Raw genomic sequence first — 16,090 nt, forward strand, 5'->3', positions numbered from 1 at the left:
AAACCGAAAGGGAGACTGAGTCATGCATGGAACAGAAGGTTCAAGGGCAATACACATACCAAAGAAAGAGAATTACTAAGAGGAGCTGAGCAATCTCAAATCCTTTCTCTAGCACCTCAACATTACCTCTTACTTCTGTTCATTTCCCACCATTATGTCACAGCCTACTACAGGAGGAGCTGCAAAACTTGTTTAGCAGTAAGAGATCAAGTAGTCCAGGATGGTAAATACCTTATTGCCCCATATCACAGGACAAAGATCACAGATATTTTTTTTCAAAGCAATACATTATTTGGGTTCATTTTCCTAGCCTCAAGATTTTCCTTACACTATAGAATGTCCATGACTTTTATTTCAGACTTACACTTTGTTTCTACCTGTCATATATTAGCCTGGGTGAGGAAATATGAGCTTGGTGGAAACTTATTCCAGAATGTGTGGGAGGTTGCCTTAGAGCTGAAGGAGACATGCTCTAGCTAGTTTTGCAAGTATGTAATGACATTCTGGCAGGTTCTTCTCCAAGGAAAAAGTTAACTGATCACCTACTATGTACCAGATCGTCTTTAAATTTCCACTTGGTATTTCACAATAAACCTATGAGATAGGTATTACTAACCCTATTTTACAGATAAATAAGCTGCAAAGTAACAGTAAGTGGCAAGATTCAAACCTACAGCCTTGACTCTAAGCCCAGTCCTCCTTTGAGGGTTCTCCTCAGGCTCTCATTCGCTCTAATCTAGAGCCAATATGATCCTGCCCTTCTAATGAACAACACTAGATAAAACAGAGCAAAACAGAAGCAGGGAGAAGCAACTGTTATACTTCTTTCCCCTGAGACAGTTTGTAGGTACAATATTACTTCTACTGGGAAGATTCATAGTAAAAAAAGATAAAATAGTTTTTTAAGGTCATCCCAATAAATATATGCCTACCTAGTAGAGGGGAAATCCACTCTTTCGGCAAAATGTGTCATGAAGGCAGTCACATGCTATTTTAAAGTCATGCATGTCACTTGATCTATGGCCCAAAGTCAGTTACTTCCGGGACATGAAGTTAGGCCACTTAGTAAACTACAAAAAGACAGCACTCAAAGATTTGGGATTTTACCATTAACAGAATTATTGGAAACTCTTGGGAATAAGAAAGTAAACCATTTTGGAGAGTGACAAGAAATCAATTCTCAGAAAAAAAGATTAGCATTTAATTTTCTCTCCCTTTTAAAAACTAGGTCTGGGGGCTTCCCTGGTGGCACGGTGTTTGAGAGTCCGCCTGCTGATGCAGGGGACACGGGTTCGTGCCCCGGTCCGGGAGGATCCCATGTGCCGCGGAGCGGCTGGGCCTGTGAGCCATGGCCTCTGAGCCTGCGCGTCCGGAGCCTGTGCTCCGCAACGGGAGAGGCCACAGCAGTAAGAGGCCCGCGTACAGCAAAAAAAAAAAACAACCCAGAAAACTAGGTCTGGTTTTAATTGTAAAAGCATACCATGCTCATGAAAAAAATGCAAATAGTGCAGGTTATGAAATGAAAAGTTCTAGTTATATATCTTTTCAGAAATTTACTATTCATAATAAAGTAGCTTGCATATATATATATCACATATAATAGAATAGCTTTTAAAAGTACAAGTTGGTTCATTTACAACAGCATCAAAAAGAATAAAATACTTAAGCTATACAATGTTGCTGAAAGAAATTAAAGATACCAATAAACGGGGCTTCCCTGGTGGCGCAGTGGTTGAGAGTCCACCTGCCAATGCAGGGGACATGGGTTCATGCCCCGGTCCAGGAAGATCCCACATGCCGCAGAGCGGCTAGGCCCGTGAGCCATGGCCACTGAGCCTGTGCTCCGCAACGGAAGAGGCCACAACAGTGAGAGGCCCATGTACCACCAAAAAAAAAGATACCAATAAACGGAAAAACATCTCATGTTCATGCACTGGAAAGCCTAATATTATTAAAGGTGTCAATACTATACAAAGTGATCAGATTCAATGTAATCCCAATCAAAAATCCTAACGACATTTTTTTGTGGAAATAGAAAAATCTATCCTAAAATTCATATGAACACAGTTCTCCCAGTTGTGCTGGTTTTCACCGTGGTCATGCAGTTACCTTGGCAACGTGTACATTGCTTTTTGGCTTTTAATGTATAGTCAGTACTATACATTTTCTGTTTTGAGTTTTGTAACTCTGTAGCATTTTAGATAATATCGTGTTTGTACTTTGTTGTGTAGAGTAAAAGGATTGTGTTGAATAAACCTAGGATTAGAGTGAAAAAAAAATTCATATGAAATCTCGAGGGACTGCGAATAGCCAAAATACTCTTGAAAAAGAACAAAGCTGGAGGTCTCAATTTACCAATTTCAAAACTTATTCAAAGCCATAATAATCAAAACAGTACAGGACTGATATAAAGACAGATACATAGACCACTGGGATAGAATAGAGAGCCCAGAAATAAATCCCTTACATATATGGTCAAATGATTTTTCAATAAGGGTACCAAGACCATTCAATGAAAAAAGGACAGTGCAGGGAAAACTGCAAAAGGATGAAGTCAGACCCTTAACATACATCACATACAAAAATTATCTCAAAATGGATCAAAGACATAAATGTAAGACCAAAAGTATAAAACTTTCAGAAGAAAACATAGGGGAAAAGCTTCATGATATTATATTTTGTAATGATTCCTTGAATGTAACACCAAAAGCACAGGCAACAAAAATAAAATAGATATGGAGAAATTAGAACCTTGTGCACCATTGGTGGGAATGCAAAATGGTATAGCTGCTATGGAAAACAGTATGGTGGTTCTGCAAAAAAAATTAAACATAGAACTGCCATGTAATCCAGCAATTCCACTTCTGGGTATATATCCAAAAGAACTGAAAGTGGGGTCTTGAAATGACATTTGTACACTCATGTTCATGGCAGCATTATTCACAATAGCCAAGAGGCAGAATCAACCAAATGTCCATCAAAGGATGAATGGATAAATAAGATAGTATATATACATACAATGGAGTGTTATTCAGCCTTTGAAAGGAAGGAAATTCTGATACCTGCTACAACATGAGTGAACCTTAAGGACATTATGCTAAATCAGTCACAAAAGGACAAAACTGTATGATTTCACTTATATGAGGTATCTAGAATAGTCAAACTTAGAAAGTAGAACGATGGTTGCTAGGGGCTGGAGGGAGGGAGATATGGCGAGTTGTTTAATAAGTATACTTTCAGTTTTGCAAGACGAAAAAGTTCTGGCGATTAATCCCACAACAATGTGAATGTACTTAACACTACTGAGCAGTTCACTTAAAAATGGTTTTAAAAAAAAGGTTAAGACAGTAAATTTTGCATGTATTTTATCAAAATTAAAAAACATTTTAAGAGCAAGTTGGGTTATACAAAATTGTTATTTTTTTCCCTTTATATCATATATTTTTCTGTATCATCAAATGCATTTTTTTCCTTCTTCTTTTTCACCATTACCAAGCTCACTGCAACAACTCATTCTTGGACCTATAAATCGTTCCACAATTGTATGAATATAAGCCATTGCCTAAAATTTAGTCAAAATTCTAAAGACTCTACATAGAAAAAGGAATATCAGAGGAAGGTAACACACAGTTACAAAATCCAATTTAAGTTGTTGTCATTAATACTATCAAGGACCATAAAAGTCTCATAACTTCTGATTCAGTGATTGCATTTTAAGGAAAATAATCAAAAGAAGGAAAAGGCTAGACATTCAATATTATCCATAATACTGAAAAAATGAAAATTAATAGAGGCACTATAAGGAAATCAATCAACACCTTATAGCTATAAAACTGTAATTAGGAAGACTATGTAGGTATATTTAAAATGTTTATTACGTTTATAGTAAAAAAAAAAAAAAACCCACACATGTACAACTTAACATTTTAACTAAGCTGTAAGCAAGTGGCTCATGGGCCTAATGCATCCCAGAGAGATGTTTTGGTTGGCCTGAATTAAATTAGAATTTGAATATCTTTAGGCACAGCAAAAATTTCCTAATTCACTGCAGTCCACATCACTCTATAATATTTTACAACCAATGCTTCACCTATTCAGACACCTGCATTCTAGACCCCTGAATACAGATAAGAACTGGGAAGGACTTTAAAAAGATACAGACAGATTTCCTGAAGGGTAGTGGGCTGTTCAACGCACTGTTCTTTTGGAAGAACATCAGGATATGTATAATACAATAAAACTGAGGCACACATGTACAGCATGGTGATACTTTCCCCCAGATTGGTTTCCAATGCCAATTTGTGCAATTCAAGGCTAAACAGACACAAAACTTTGAATTTACAAAGACACACAAAAAAATACTCCTGGGTATATCTATAACTAAGTTGGTATAAAAAACAAAGATATTTTTTCTGCATACCCCTGCTGCTGATCATCACTCACCTAGTGACTTGTTTGTGGAAATCTGTAAGTTGTTTGTGTGTCACTGTGACAGCTCCCACGGTTGTCTCCTTTGGCAAACCTTTCAAGGAATTCTCTAACCATCGACAAAAAGTCTGTACAAAGAAGAGGAAGAAGCGTTTTAAAAGAAGGCAGGGCTTACCGAACTGAGATCCTACAGGTGATAACCAAAACCCACAGGTTTTTTCCTTAGTAGCATTAGCTCCCCAAACTTGGAAGCAAGTAAAGGACTTAATAGAAGTACTATTTCTGGCCTTCCAACCCACTGCGGGTTGGAACAGCCTACAAAGGCATGCCTAGACTCCCTTCAAGGGGGCAGCAGGCATCATTTCAGACAGAGCCTTTCAACCTTGGAAATGAAGTCGCTTCTGGATAAAGCTATTGTTCTGTTTCTGTCATTAAACTTATGTAGTATTTTAAAAATTAAACAGCCGCCAGAAAACTGTTGAGCTTAGAGATCGAAGGCAATCCAAAGCAAAAGTTCAGGTACCAGAAAGAGCAGGGACAGAAAGTATAGTAAGTAAACATTTAAAAAGTGCATACACGTAATATGAATCCAGAATCTTAAGGATTTTAAGGTCACCTCTCTCAGTAGGGGTCATAGCCAGTCAGTTCCTTTGTGATACCTGCCTGTTCTGTGGGTTAGAAAATTCTTTTTTTTTTGCTCACTCTTATTGCTCTTTTCTTATTTTTCTTTTTTTTTGGCCACACGGCATGCAGGATCTTAGTTCCCTGACTAGGGATGGAATCCATGCCCCTTGCAATGGAAGTGTGGATGGAGTCTTAACCACTGGACCACCAGGGAAGTCCCTCTTGTTACTCTTTAAAACAATTTACTTACATCTGAGTATAGTCTCTTTATATCTTTCATGTGTACAAAAACTGAAGAGGAAGGGGAGTGGGAGCAAACTTAAAAATCAAAATTCTAGAGACTTCCTCTGGGTTCTTATTTTCATTTGAATTGTTATTCTTTGAAAAAGCTCTAATTTTTCTTCATGCCTTTCTTAAGTAGGATGTATGCCTTGGTCACAGTTTTCAGTTGTAAAATAACTTTTTTATACCTAAATTTTTTACATGATGTGTTTTCCCATTGTTAATTTATGAACACAATAGACCAGAGCAAAAGTAAATATTCCACTATAAATGCTTAAAAAGTACTGCATAATTCTCCAAGTGTTGCCCCTTTTGAGTAGAAGACAACATTCTACTCAGACAAAAACAAGCAGAGGCAAACAGCATGAATGAACCCTTAACTGACAAAGCTTTGGCATCCAAAACGACCCATGAGTTAACTATAAGTATCCCCCAAAACAAAAACAGTAAGAAACTAAACTATATTCTGTCAACTAATATTTGACAAAGGAGATGAGAATACCCAATGTAGAAATGACTGCCTTTTCAATAAATAGTGCTGGGATAATTGCATACTCGCATGTAGAAGAAAGAAACTGGACTCATGCCTTTCACCACTCACAAAAAGTAACTCAAAATGGATTAAAGACTAAATGTAAGACCTGAAACCATGAAACTCCCAGAAGAATACAAAGGCCTAAAGCATTCTGACATGGGTCTTGATAATGATTTTTTGGCCGTGACACCTAAAGCACAACCAGCAAAATAAAAATAAACAAGTGAAATTACATCAATCTAAAAGCTTCTGCACAGCAAAAGAAATCATCAACAAAGTAAAAAGACAACCTAAGGAATGGGAAAAAATATTTGCAAACCATATACCTGATAAGAGGTTAGTATCTAAAATACATAAAGAACCCATACCAGTCTAGCAAAAAGCCAAATAACTCAATTAAAAAATGGGCAAAGGACCTCAATAAATGTTTCTCTAAAGAAGAAATACGAAAGGCCAACAGGTACCTGAAAAAAACGCAAATTAAAACTATAAAGAGATATCATCTTAACACCTGTTAGCATGGTCATGATCAAAAAGATAAGAGATAACAAGTGCTGGCGTGGGTATGGAGAAAAGGGAACCCTTGTACACTGTTGGTGGGATTGTAAATTGATACAGCCACCATGGAAAACAGTTCGGGGGATCCTCAAAAAATTAAATATATATACCATATGATCCAGCAATTCTACTTCTGGGATATATCCAAGGGAAACAAAAACACTAACTCGAAAAGATATCTACACCCCATGTTCACAGGAGCATTATTTACAGTAGCCAAGACATGGAAACAACCTAACTGTCCATGGATGGATGAATGGATAAAGAAGTTGCAGTATGTGGTACACACAATGGATATTATTATTCAACCATAAAAAACGAAAAAATCCTGGGCTTCCCTGGTGGCGCAGTGGTTAAGAATCCGCCTGCCAATGCAGGGGACACAGGTTTGAGCCCTGATGCAGGAAGATCCCACATGCCACAGAGCAACTAAGCCCATGCACCACAACTACTGAGCCTGTGCTTTAGAGCCTGCAAGCCACAACTACTGAGCCCGCGTGCCACAACTACTGAAGCCCGTGAGCCTAGAGACTGCTCCACAACAAGAGAAGCCACTGCAATGAGAAGCCCGCGCACCACAACAAAGAGTAGCCCCCACTCACCGCAGCTAGAGAAAGCCCGCATGCAGCAACGAAGAGCCAACGCAGCCAAATAAATAAATAAATAATAAATTTATTAAAAAAAAAAAAAACGAGGAAATCCTACCATTACTGACAAAATGGATGACCTTAAAGGCATTATGGTAAGCAAAATAAGTTAGAGAAAGACAAACACTGTATGATCTCACTTGTATGTGGAATCTAGAAAAACAAAACAAAACTCATAGAAAAAGAAATCAGACTTGTGGTTACCAGAGGCAAAAAGTGGGGGGAGAGAAACTGGAGGCAGTGGTCAAAAGGTCAAACTTCCAGTTATAAGATAAATAAGAACTAGTTAAGTAAGTAAATCCTATGAGTTTTCAACAGGAGAATTTTTTTTCCTTTTTTCCTTCTTTTCTTTTTATTGTGTCCATAGGAGAAGATGAATGTTAGCTGAACCTACTGTGGTAACCATTTCACAATATATGTAAATCAAACCATTATGCTGTATGCCTTCAACTTACACACTGATATAAATCAATTATTTCTCAAAATATTCAAGACAAGAGACAAAGCTGGTACGTCATCTTCTACTGAAGAATCTGTGTTGAACTTTGAAAATGTATGATTGAGAATGTGCTCAAGAATGTTAATTTTCTTCAGACTTATATCCTTAGTTACGATTTCAATCAGTTTATAGCATATAGACAACCTAAATTTATGTAAGAGTTCCTCTACAAAAACTCAGTTTTAAGTTGGTGTTTACAGAAAACCACTTTTTAAAAAAATTTTTTATTTTACATTGGAGTATAGTTGATTAACAATGTTGTGTTAGTTTCAGGTGTACAGCAAAGTGATTCAGTTATACATATACACGTATCTATTCTTTTTCAAATTCTTTTCCAATTTAGGTTATTACAGAATATTGAGTAGAGTTCCCTGTGCTATACAGTAGGTCCTTGTTGGTTATCTATTTTAACAAACACTTTAAAATAATTTAGCAATTCAGTGGGTACACAGTAAACTTAAGAGCACAGGGCTACTTGTTTTCTGTTCCTGCTCCAAATTGCTGCTCTCATTTTCTTCTTTAGCCCTTACCTGTATGCTTACAAATCCAAAATTTTTTGTAAGGTTAAATGTACATAATAAGTTTTTTGTTACCTGGAAACCAAGTATATTTATTTAAAAGTAAGAGTATGGAAATTTTATTTCTCTTATCAATAATGTTTGGAATAAACTTGTTGGTCCCCAGGGGTTCACAGAATACTTTTTAGAAAAACAAAAACTACTACTGTATTAGATTGAAATGGAACAGGTGTCGTGAACAGCCAGCAAGGGAACTACAGGTACTATTCATTCCTGAAGCACTTGAGCTAATGGAAGAACTGCAGAGCTATTTGATGAAACCAAAGCCACACAGAAGCTTCACAGAGTTTGATGAGTAAGAATTAAGGTTCAGGGAGGGGACTTCCCTGGTGGTGCTATGGTTAAGACTTCGCACTCCCAATGCAGGGGGCCCAGGTTCTATCCCTGGTCAGGGAACTAGGTCCCACATGCATACCGCAACCAAGAGTTTGCATGCTGCAACTAAGGAGCCCGTCTGCCACAACTAAGACCTGGAGCAACCAAATAAATAATTAAAAAAAAAAAAAAGTTAAGGTTCATGGGGCTGTTTCTGAAGTAGAAACCTAGAGAAAATGTTAGAAATCCATTACACATCTACCATCTACCCTACATGTGATTGTGTTTCATTTGAGTGAGCTAACGATAAAGTAATACATATGCCTAAGACAATTTACACTAATCATTGAATTTTGGAGATGAACACACAAATCCAAGACTAGGCAGAACTTTTAGCTTAGTAACATTAGGGTCTGAGAGTGAAAGTGTACTCTTTTTTTGTGAAACTGCTGAAATTGAGGCTAAGAACTGCAATCAGTGATATAAAATAGGAGATAACATTAAGATGTACATGGACTTAAAAGTTATAAGATACTTATGTATCTGGATTTCTGTGGTTCAATCAAGTCAGCTCACGTTAGGTCCAACTGTGTACTTTCCTGAACTGCTTTTATATTAATATTACAAATTATAAACCTCATTTAAAAAAATAATTTACAGGCTATACACTATATGTTACCATTATGCTCAAAACTTTCACGTAGTACACACAACCTGATTTATAATCATGTGGCCCAGTACTAAAATTAGTTGGACATTACTGGATAGCCTAAAAAAAACTTGCATGCTCAGGTGATAAAGAACCTGGTTCAAGAACTGAAACAGGATGTAAATAAATCCAAAGGGGAAACAAATCCAGCTATAGATTGTAGGCTAGTTTTATATGCATATGCCTCCAAATGCTCTGGCTAGATTTATTACCAAGGAACCATATAGTGCTATTTAAGGAACCTGAAATGAATTAACACTTCTTTTTTTTTTTTTTTTTCGGTACGTGGGCCTCTCACTGTTGTGGCGTCTCCCATTGCGGAACACAGGCTCCAGACGCACAGGCTCAGCGGCCATGGCTCACGGGCCCAGCCGCTCCGTGGCATGGGGGATCTTCCCAGACCAGGGCACGAACCCGTGTCCCCTGCATTAGCAGGCGGACTCTCAACCACTGCGCCACCAGGGAAGCCCGAATTAACACTTCTTGAATAACCTGTAATATGGGCATCTCTCACAAGTGAACAAATTTCTCACCGGCCAGCCACATAGCTGAATTCGATGCTTAGTATTCACTTTTGGTAATAAATAAACCCTATGACAGTGACACAAACATATTTTCAAGAACCCTTCTACAGACCCCTTCATTTAACAATTAAACTTAGCAATATACCTAAATCAGGTTCCACGAACATACAACAGGACTGGTTTCAAAGTTATAGTCAGCCTCTCAAGGAACTGTTTAGGACTTGTTAGGGTTAGGGACTAACCCTAACCCTAACCCTTTAAAAAGATTATGAAAACAATCTTACCGGTCTGTCAACCTGCATGATCTCCCAGAGCACTTCGGCCACATCTGGTAGGGTGTATGGGGGGAGACAGAAGCAGCACGTGTGAAGCAGCTGGCTTACAAGTTGCTGTCCAAGCTGGTTCATCACCTGTCCAATCAGTTCTTTCCGTAATTCAAAGTCTTCTTCATGCTGTAAGAAAACAGGAACAGGAAAATTCTAATTTCAACTTTCCAAAGAGGAAGTACTCTTTCCCCTTTAGTCTAGTAATCTCTCTTTCCCGGGGAAGAAAGTATATATAACAGCTGGATTCACAAGGTCCACTAAATGTTCTGTCACCAGGAAGAAAATATTAAGAGTTTAGTTTCAAGGAAATGGGCATGGGCTTCAGCTGAGATTAACCTTAACCCTTAGGTTTTTTTAAGTTTTTTTTTTTAAATAAATTTATTTATTTTATTTTTGGCTGCATTGGGTCTTCATTGCTGCATGCGGGCTTTCTCTAGTTGCACAGCGACCGGGGGCTTCTCTTTGTTGTGGTGTGCGGGCTTCTCATTGCGGTGGCTTCTCTTGTTGTGGAGCACGGGCTCTAGGCGCGCAAGCCTCAGTAGTTGTGGCACTCGGGCTCTAGAGCGAAGCCTCAGTAGTTGTGGCGCACGAGCTTACTTGCTCCGCGGCATGTGGGATCTTCCCGGACCAGGGCTCGAACCCGTGTCCCCTGCATTGGCAGGCGGATTCTTAACCACTGCGCCACCAGGAAAGCCCAACCCTTAGGTTTTTCATGAATAGAACACAGAAGAGAAACAATGGTTAGAGATTAAGGGTAGCAATTTTCTTAACCTTTTTTTTTCTGTTAAAAAATAATTTAAAGTATCTGTATTTCCTTTTTTAAAAAGTGACTGAAAAAAAGAAGACTTCTATCAGATATCTAATCTCTATCAAAAAAAAACTTACTTATTTTCTTCCTTCTTAGTCTTTGAATACACATATTTCTAATATGTTGAAAAAAAAAAAACTTTTACAGTGCCTTTCACTTCTAGTTATTTTCTTCTTTTCCCTCTCTCTTTTTACTGTCAAAATTCTTCAGTAATTAGCCTAGTCACATACTTAATTCTTCACTGATCTCCCTTACCTTCAATTCTACTCCACATCTAGTCAAACCTACCTTTGAACATTTTGTGAACCACTTTACTACTCCAGCCAAAAAGGTCTCTTAAGTGTCTACTAGTATACTTAGTACTATCCTGACTTTCTCTGATTATAATTTATACCCCAGTTAGATTTTCCTCCCCTCTCCAATCCATCCAAATGGCTCCACTGAGGTCCTTCCTCTTTCAGAAAGTTATCCCAACCTACTTCTTTCCAAAGAGTTTTCCCTCCTCTGATCTCATAGCAATCATGACTTTTATCACTTATCTGACAACCAAATACTGCCTTGTTGCTGTTGTTTAATTCTTTGTAACTGTATCTACTTCTCTCTTCAATTAGACACCAAATGGCTTGGAAGCAGAGATAATTTCAGACTACTTGATACAGCTTACAACACTTAGTACAGGCTGTCTTAAATCTACTAGTTGATATTTTGGTTACTGAATGATCCACTATGGAATATGCCTACCAACACAGATCAAATAAGGAGATGCTGGTTTTCCCCTAAGGAATGAGAAAGAGATATGAGAAAACAATGAGCTACAAAGTAGAAAGACTACATTGTTCATACTTACATCATTGGCTACCCCTGTGTGGATGAGGTCTCGTAGGAACCTCATGACACTACAGTTGGCATCCCGGTGGTCCAGGGTAGTAGAGGCAATGGCCCATTGTAAGATAGGGATGACAACCTGGCTCCTCAGCAAGGTAACAGGGCTACGCTGAATAAACCTGGTGTGGAAAGACAAGCTAGATATAAACGACAGGATTAGGCTATAAAAGCAGCCAGTGTAAAAGGCAAAACTGTGGAGACAGAAAAAAGATCAGTGATTGTTAGGGATTGAGGGAGTGGAGGGTAAGGGGATGAATAGGTGAAGCACACAGGAGTTTTAGGATCGTAAAACTATTCTGTATGATACTATAATGGTGGATATATGTCATTATGTCATTACACATTTGTCCAAACCCATAGAAAGAACACCACCAAGACAGAACCCTAATGTAAACTATGGACTTTAACAATGACATGTCAATGGAGGTTCATCAGTTCTAACAAATGGATCACTCTGGTGGGGGATGTTGATAGTAAGGGAGGCTGTGGGGAAGGAGAGGGGAAGCTAGGGGTATATGGGAACTCTATACTTCCCACTCAGTTTTCTCAGATCCTCTAATGTTTACAGAGAATCTCCAAGAAAAAGATAAAACATTGTTCCAAATTTATTTTACCAGGCAACCATTTGTGCAAAGAGCATCTCTAGAGATTGATTTTTCAAGGAACACACCGGGAAAACAGGTTGACAACCCACCAAACAATTCTCTCATACCAACACACACACACACACACACACAAAAGCGTTTTCTGACTTGTCCAAAAATTAACAAAAAACCCAGTGTTCGTTACTAACTGATCTGGTTCAAATTCCTGAGCTAAGGACTAAGAATGAATACAAATGTCAGTGTTACTAGTAAAAGGAATTTAAGCAACAAGTGGGGTGGCTGGCTAGGGGTAGAGGTGGGAAGTACATACCAGATAACTTCTAAGGCACCTTAAAAGCCTAAGGATTTTTTATTCTGAGATATGATTATATCTGAAGGATGCTAAGCTTCTCAAGGAAAAAGTTTAAGTAAAGCATGACATCATAGTACCATAAAATGTTAAAACTACATGGGATTCTACAGACTGTCTAGTCAAATATTCTTGCAAAGCTCATTTTTATTGCCTTGGGCATGTTCCCTCCTTCATGCAAGGAAATCAGTTATTTTCCCCTGTTCTCATCCAGCTCTTCTTCATTTAATGGGAATATTCTGGTTCACGATTTAACTTTGGGTTATGAACCATTAATCTACCTACTCCTCTTACCTCATTTTACAGAGAAGGAAACAGTTAACTGTTAGGTGACAAGATCAAGCAGTGATGAGGATGAGCAATAAAAAAAAAGGGTTGCTCTTCAGAAGGACTGACCTGGTGGCTAGCCTGAATAGGTCGTCCACAGTGTCAGGGTGATTCTGGAGCCCATTCTGTTGTTCTAAGAGCTGAAAGGTGGGCATGCACAGTGCCTAGAAAAAAAGTGATTTTAAAACAAATGCTTGTAAATTAATGCCATGGGATTCAGACTTGCTAAATATCATAACATATACAAAGAGAACAAAGAGGGGAAGCACAGATAAGTAAGAAAAGAAAAAGACTTTGATGAGAGATCAACAAAGGGAAGATATAAATCTTTCTCAGTTGACAAAAACAGTCTTCACATATGAAGTCCACATTTCAGAAAGGGTTGAGGATACAGATTTCAACTGGGTAGATGTCACCTCAAATTTTTAGAAGTTTCTGAAACTGAAGACTGTGCTTATGTACTAGATATGGTCTGGTCCGCTAAGGGAGTAGTTGATGTTTTAATGATAATAACTATGAAATGGCAATTTTAAAGGGAAAGACATCTTGGGAAAAGGAGCATTATGATTTAACTCCCTAATATATTTCCTTGCCCTGTGAATAGGAGAGGGTAAAAGCAGTATATCAGGAGACTTTTCCAATGCCTGCTATTTACCCTAAGACCATCCCTCCTAAGTGAACTAGTTCATTGGCTGTTCCAGGCAAGAAATTAAAAACAGAAACATGCTTGAGCTTAGAGATCCTTTATTTTAAATCTACTTGCCCACCTTCCCACCCTCCAAAAAAATCCTACCTCTGGATAGCATAAATCAGACAGTAATAACTGTAATGACCAGTACATCTGTGTGGTCAATCTCTCTCTCATTCTCCCAAGCAGGCCTGTCCAGAGAACAACTAGGAAGTTCTACCTCCCTATTATTAGGGCAACATCATGCCTGGGAAGGAAATATGAAGAAGTAACAGAATTAAAGACATGGTGAAGAACACACTGCTAGGCCTTTAGACCCTCCAAGAAAACATACCTGGAGCATGTCTAGTAGTCCCTGCCGACAGCCCTCTTCCATGCCATACTCATCCACAAGGATACTACCAAGGTACAGGAAACAGGAATGCTGATGTACATGGTAAACATTCACCATCTGCCAAGGGAAAATCCCATTAGTTCAATTCTTTACCCCTCAAAAAGTATCAGCTTAGGACTTCCCTGGCGGCGCAGTGGTTAAGAATCCATGTGCCAGTGCAGGGGGCACGGGTTCGAGCCCTGGTCTGGGAAGATCCCACATACTGCGGAGCAACTAAGCCCGTGCGCCACAACTACTGAGCCTGTGCTCTGGAGCCCGCGAGCTACAACTACTGAAGCCCGCGTGCCTAGAGCCTGTGCTCCACAACAAGAGAAGCCACTGCAATGAGAAGCCTGCGCACTGCAACGAAGAGTGGCCCCTGCTCGCCACAAGTAGAGAAAGCCCGCGTGCAGCAATGAAGGCCCAACGTAGCCAAAAATAAATATTAATTAATTAATTATTTTTAAAAAGTTTCAGCTTAGGTAGCTGTCTGGAGGAAGAAATTCTGAGATAGACTGGTCTCTTCTCTTTAAGACAACGCAGTAAAGCTTGTTGGCAACATTTTCTAAAACATAGGGCTCAATTCCTCAATTATTTTCAAGTACTCTATTTAGAATTCTTTCAAGACTTTGACCTTTTTTTATCTTTCCAAAACAATGTTGTAGGAGAGTTGTATAATATTTACTTCAAGCTGGAACCATTAAGGAGTTATTATCCAAGGTTTGTGTAATATTTACAAAACCCTAACAATATACCTTAATTTTCCAACCTACAAGTTGCTCTTATTTGCATCAAAGATAATTCTTTTTTTAAAAAACAACCACAGCAGGAACAAAATATCCAATGCCCCTCATATTAGAGGAGACTCTGAAAGCATTGTTGTTGTTGGTTTTTTTTGTGGTACGCGGGCCTCTCACTGTTGTGGCCTCTCCTGCTGCGGAGCACAGGCTCCAGATGCGCGGGCTCAGCGGCCGTGGCTCACGGGCCCAGCCGCTCCGCAGCATGTGGGATCTTCCCGGACTGGGGCACGAACTCGTGTCCCCTGCATCGGTAGGCAGACTTTCAACCACTGCGCCACCAGGGAAGCCCTGAAAGCATTGTTTAAATTGGCTTCTAAACCCCTCTATCTAATCATTTGAGTAAAAAGAGCGTTTCCAATCAAGATATCTGAATCTCTACAGAATAAAAATTTTAATACAATATAAATATTTAAACTAAATTATTTGTTTAGGATTTTTACCCTACTATCCTCCAAAAATTAAGAGGCCACCGTACGTTCATCTATTTAAAATGCCATCACATGAGAATTTCCTGGCAGTCCAGTGGTTAGGACTTTCACTGCCATGGGTCCAGGGTTCAATCCCCGGTCGGGAAACTGAGATCCCACAAGCTGCGTGGTACAGCAAAAGAGGGAAAAAAAGCCCATGCAACATGTATGTATTCATCTTATTACATAAATTCAATTCTTTCAGCTTGGTGGGAGCGGAAGGGCAGAGTAACTGGCACTTATCAGCATATACCATGAAAAGAACACGAGATGGGAGCTATGAATCTGTTCAGTGTTGTATACTCAAAACTATATGCTGTACTTAACGAACGATATAAGTTACGGTTGGCAAACTTTTTCTTAAAGGGCCAGATGGTAAAAATTTTAGGCTCTGCCGGCCTTACAATCTTTTGACTACTTAACTTTCCACTGTAGCACAAAAATGGCCAATAAGCAATAATTAGATGAATAAGCATGACTATCTCTCAGTAAAACTTTATTTACAAAAACACGTGGCAGGCCCACTGGCTGTAGTTTACTGACCTCGAATTTATGGGATTTTTGTCACATAAGATGCTACCCTATGCTACTGGAATAAAAGAATAACATAAAAGTCATGAAGGTATCCTCCAATAGCAAAGGGGAGTTAAATCACATTGTATTGGACCCAGAATGTATTGCACTGAAGGGGACACTTGACCAGAGGTGGACACAGCCTAAATGCAAACATATACTGTTGTACTCAGGGTACAGTAAATGCAGA

At 38.8% G+C, this 16,090-nt stretch overlaps 1 protein-coding gene across 2 annotated transcripts in view; it reads right to left on the bottom strand.

Moving 5' to 3' along the window:
* TNPO3 (transportin 3) overlaps positions 1-16,090 on the bottom strand; it is an 82,582-nt gene that overhangs the window by 6,640 nt on the left and 59,852 nt on the right. For both annotated transcript variants that reach the window (XM_079930944.1, XM_079930945.1), the window contains 5 exons: positions 14,022-14,138; positions 13,069-13,163; positions 11,681-11,837; positions 9,984-10,151; positions 4,444-4,556 (listed from right to left, as the gene is read on the bottom strand). In XM_079930944.1, the coding sequence (XP_079787070.1) occupies positions 4,444-4,556; positions 9,984-10,151; positions 11,681-11,837; positions 13,069-13,163; positions 14,022-14,138 (650 nt within the window). The remainder of the gene's footprint in view (positions 1-4,443; positions 4,557-9,983; positions 10,152-11,680; positions 11,838-13,068; positions 13,164-14,021; positions 14,139-16,090) is intronic.

The sequence above is a fragment of the Stenella coeruleoalba genome, assembly GCF_951394435.1.
Source record: "Stenella coeruleoalba genome assembly, chromosome: 9".
Taxonomy (NCBI): Eukaryota; Metazoa; Chordata; class Mammalia; order Artiodactyla; family Delphinidae; genus Stenella; species Stenella coeruleoalba.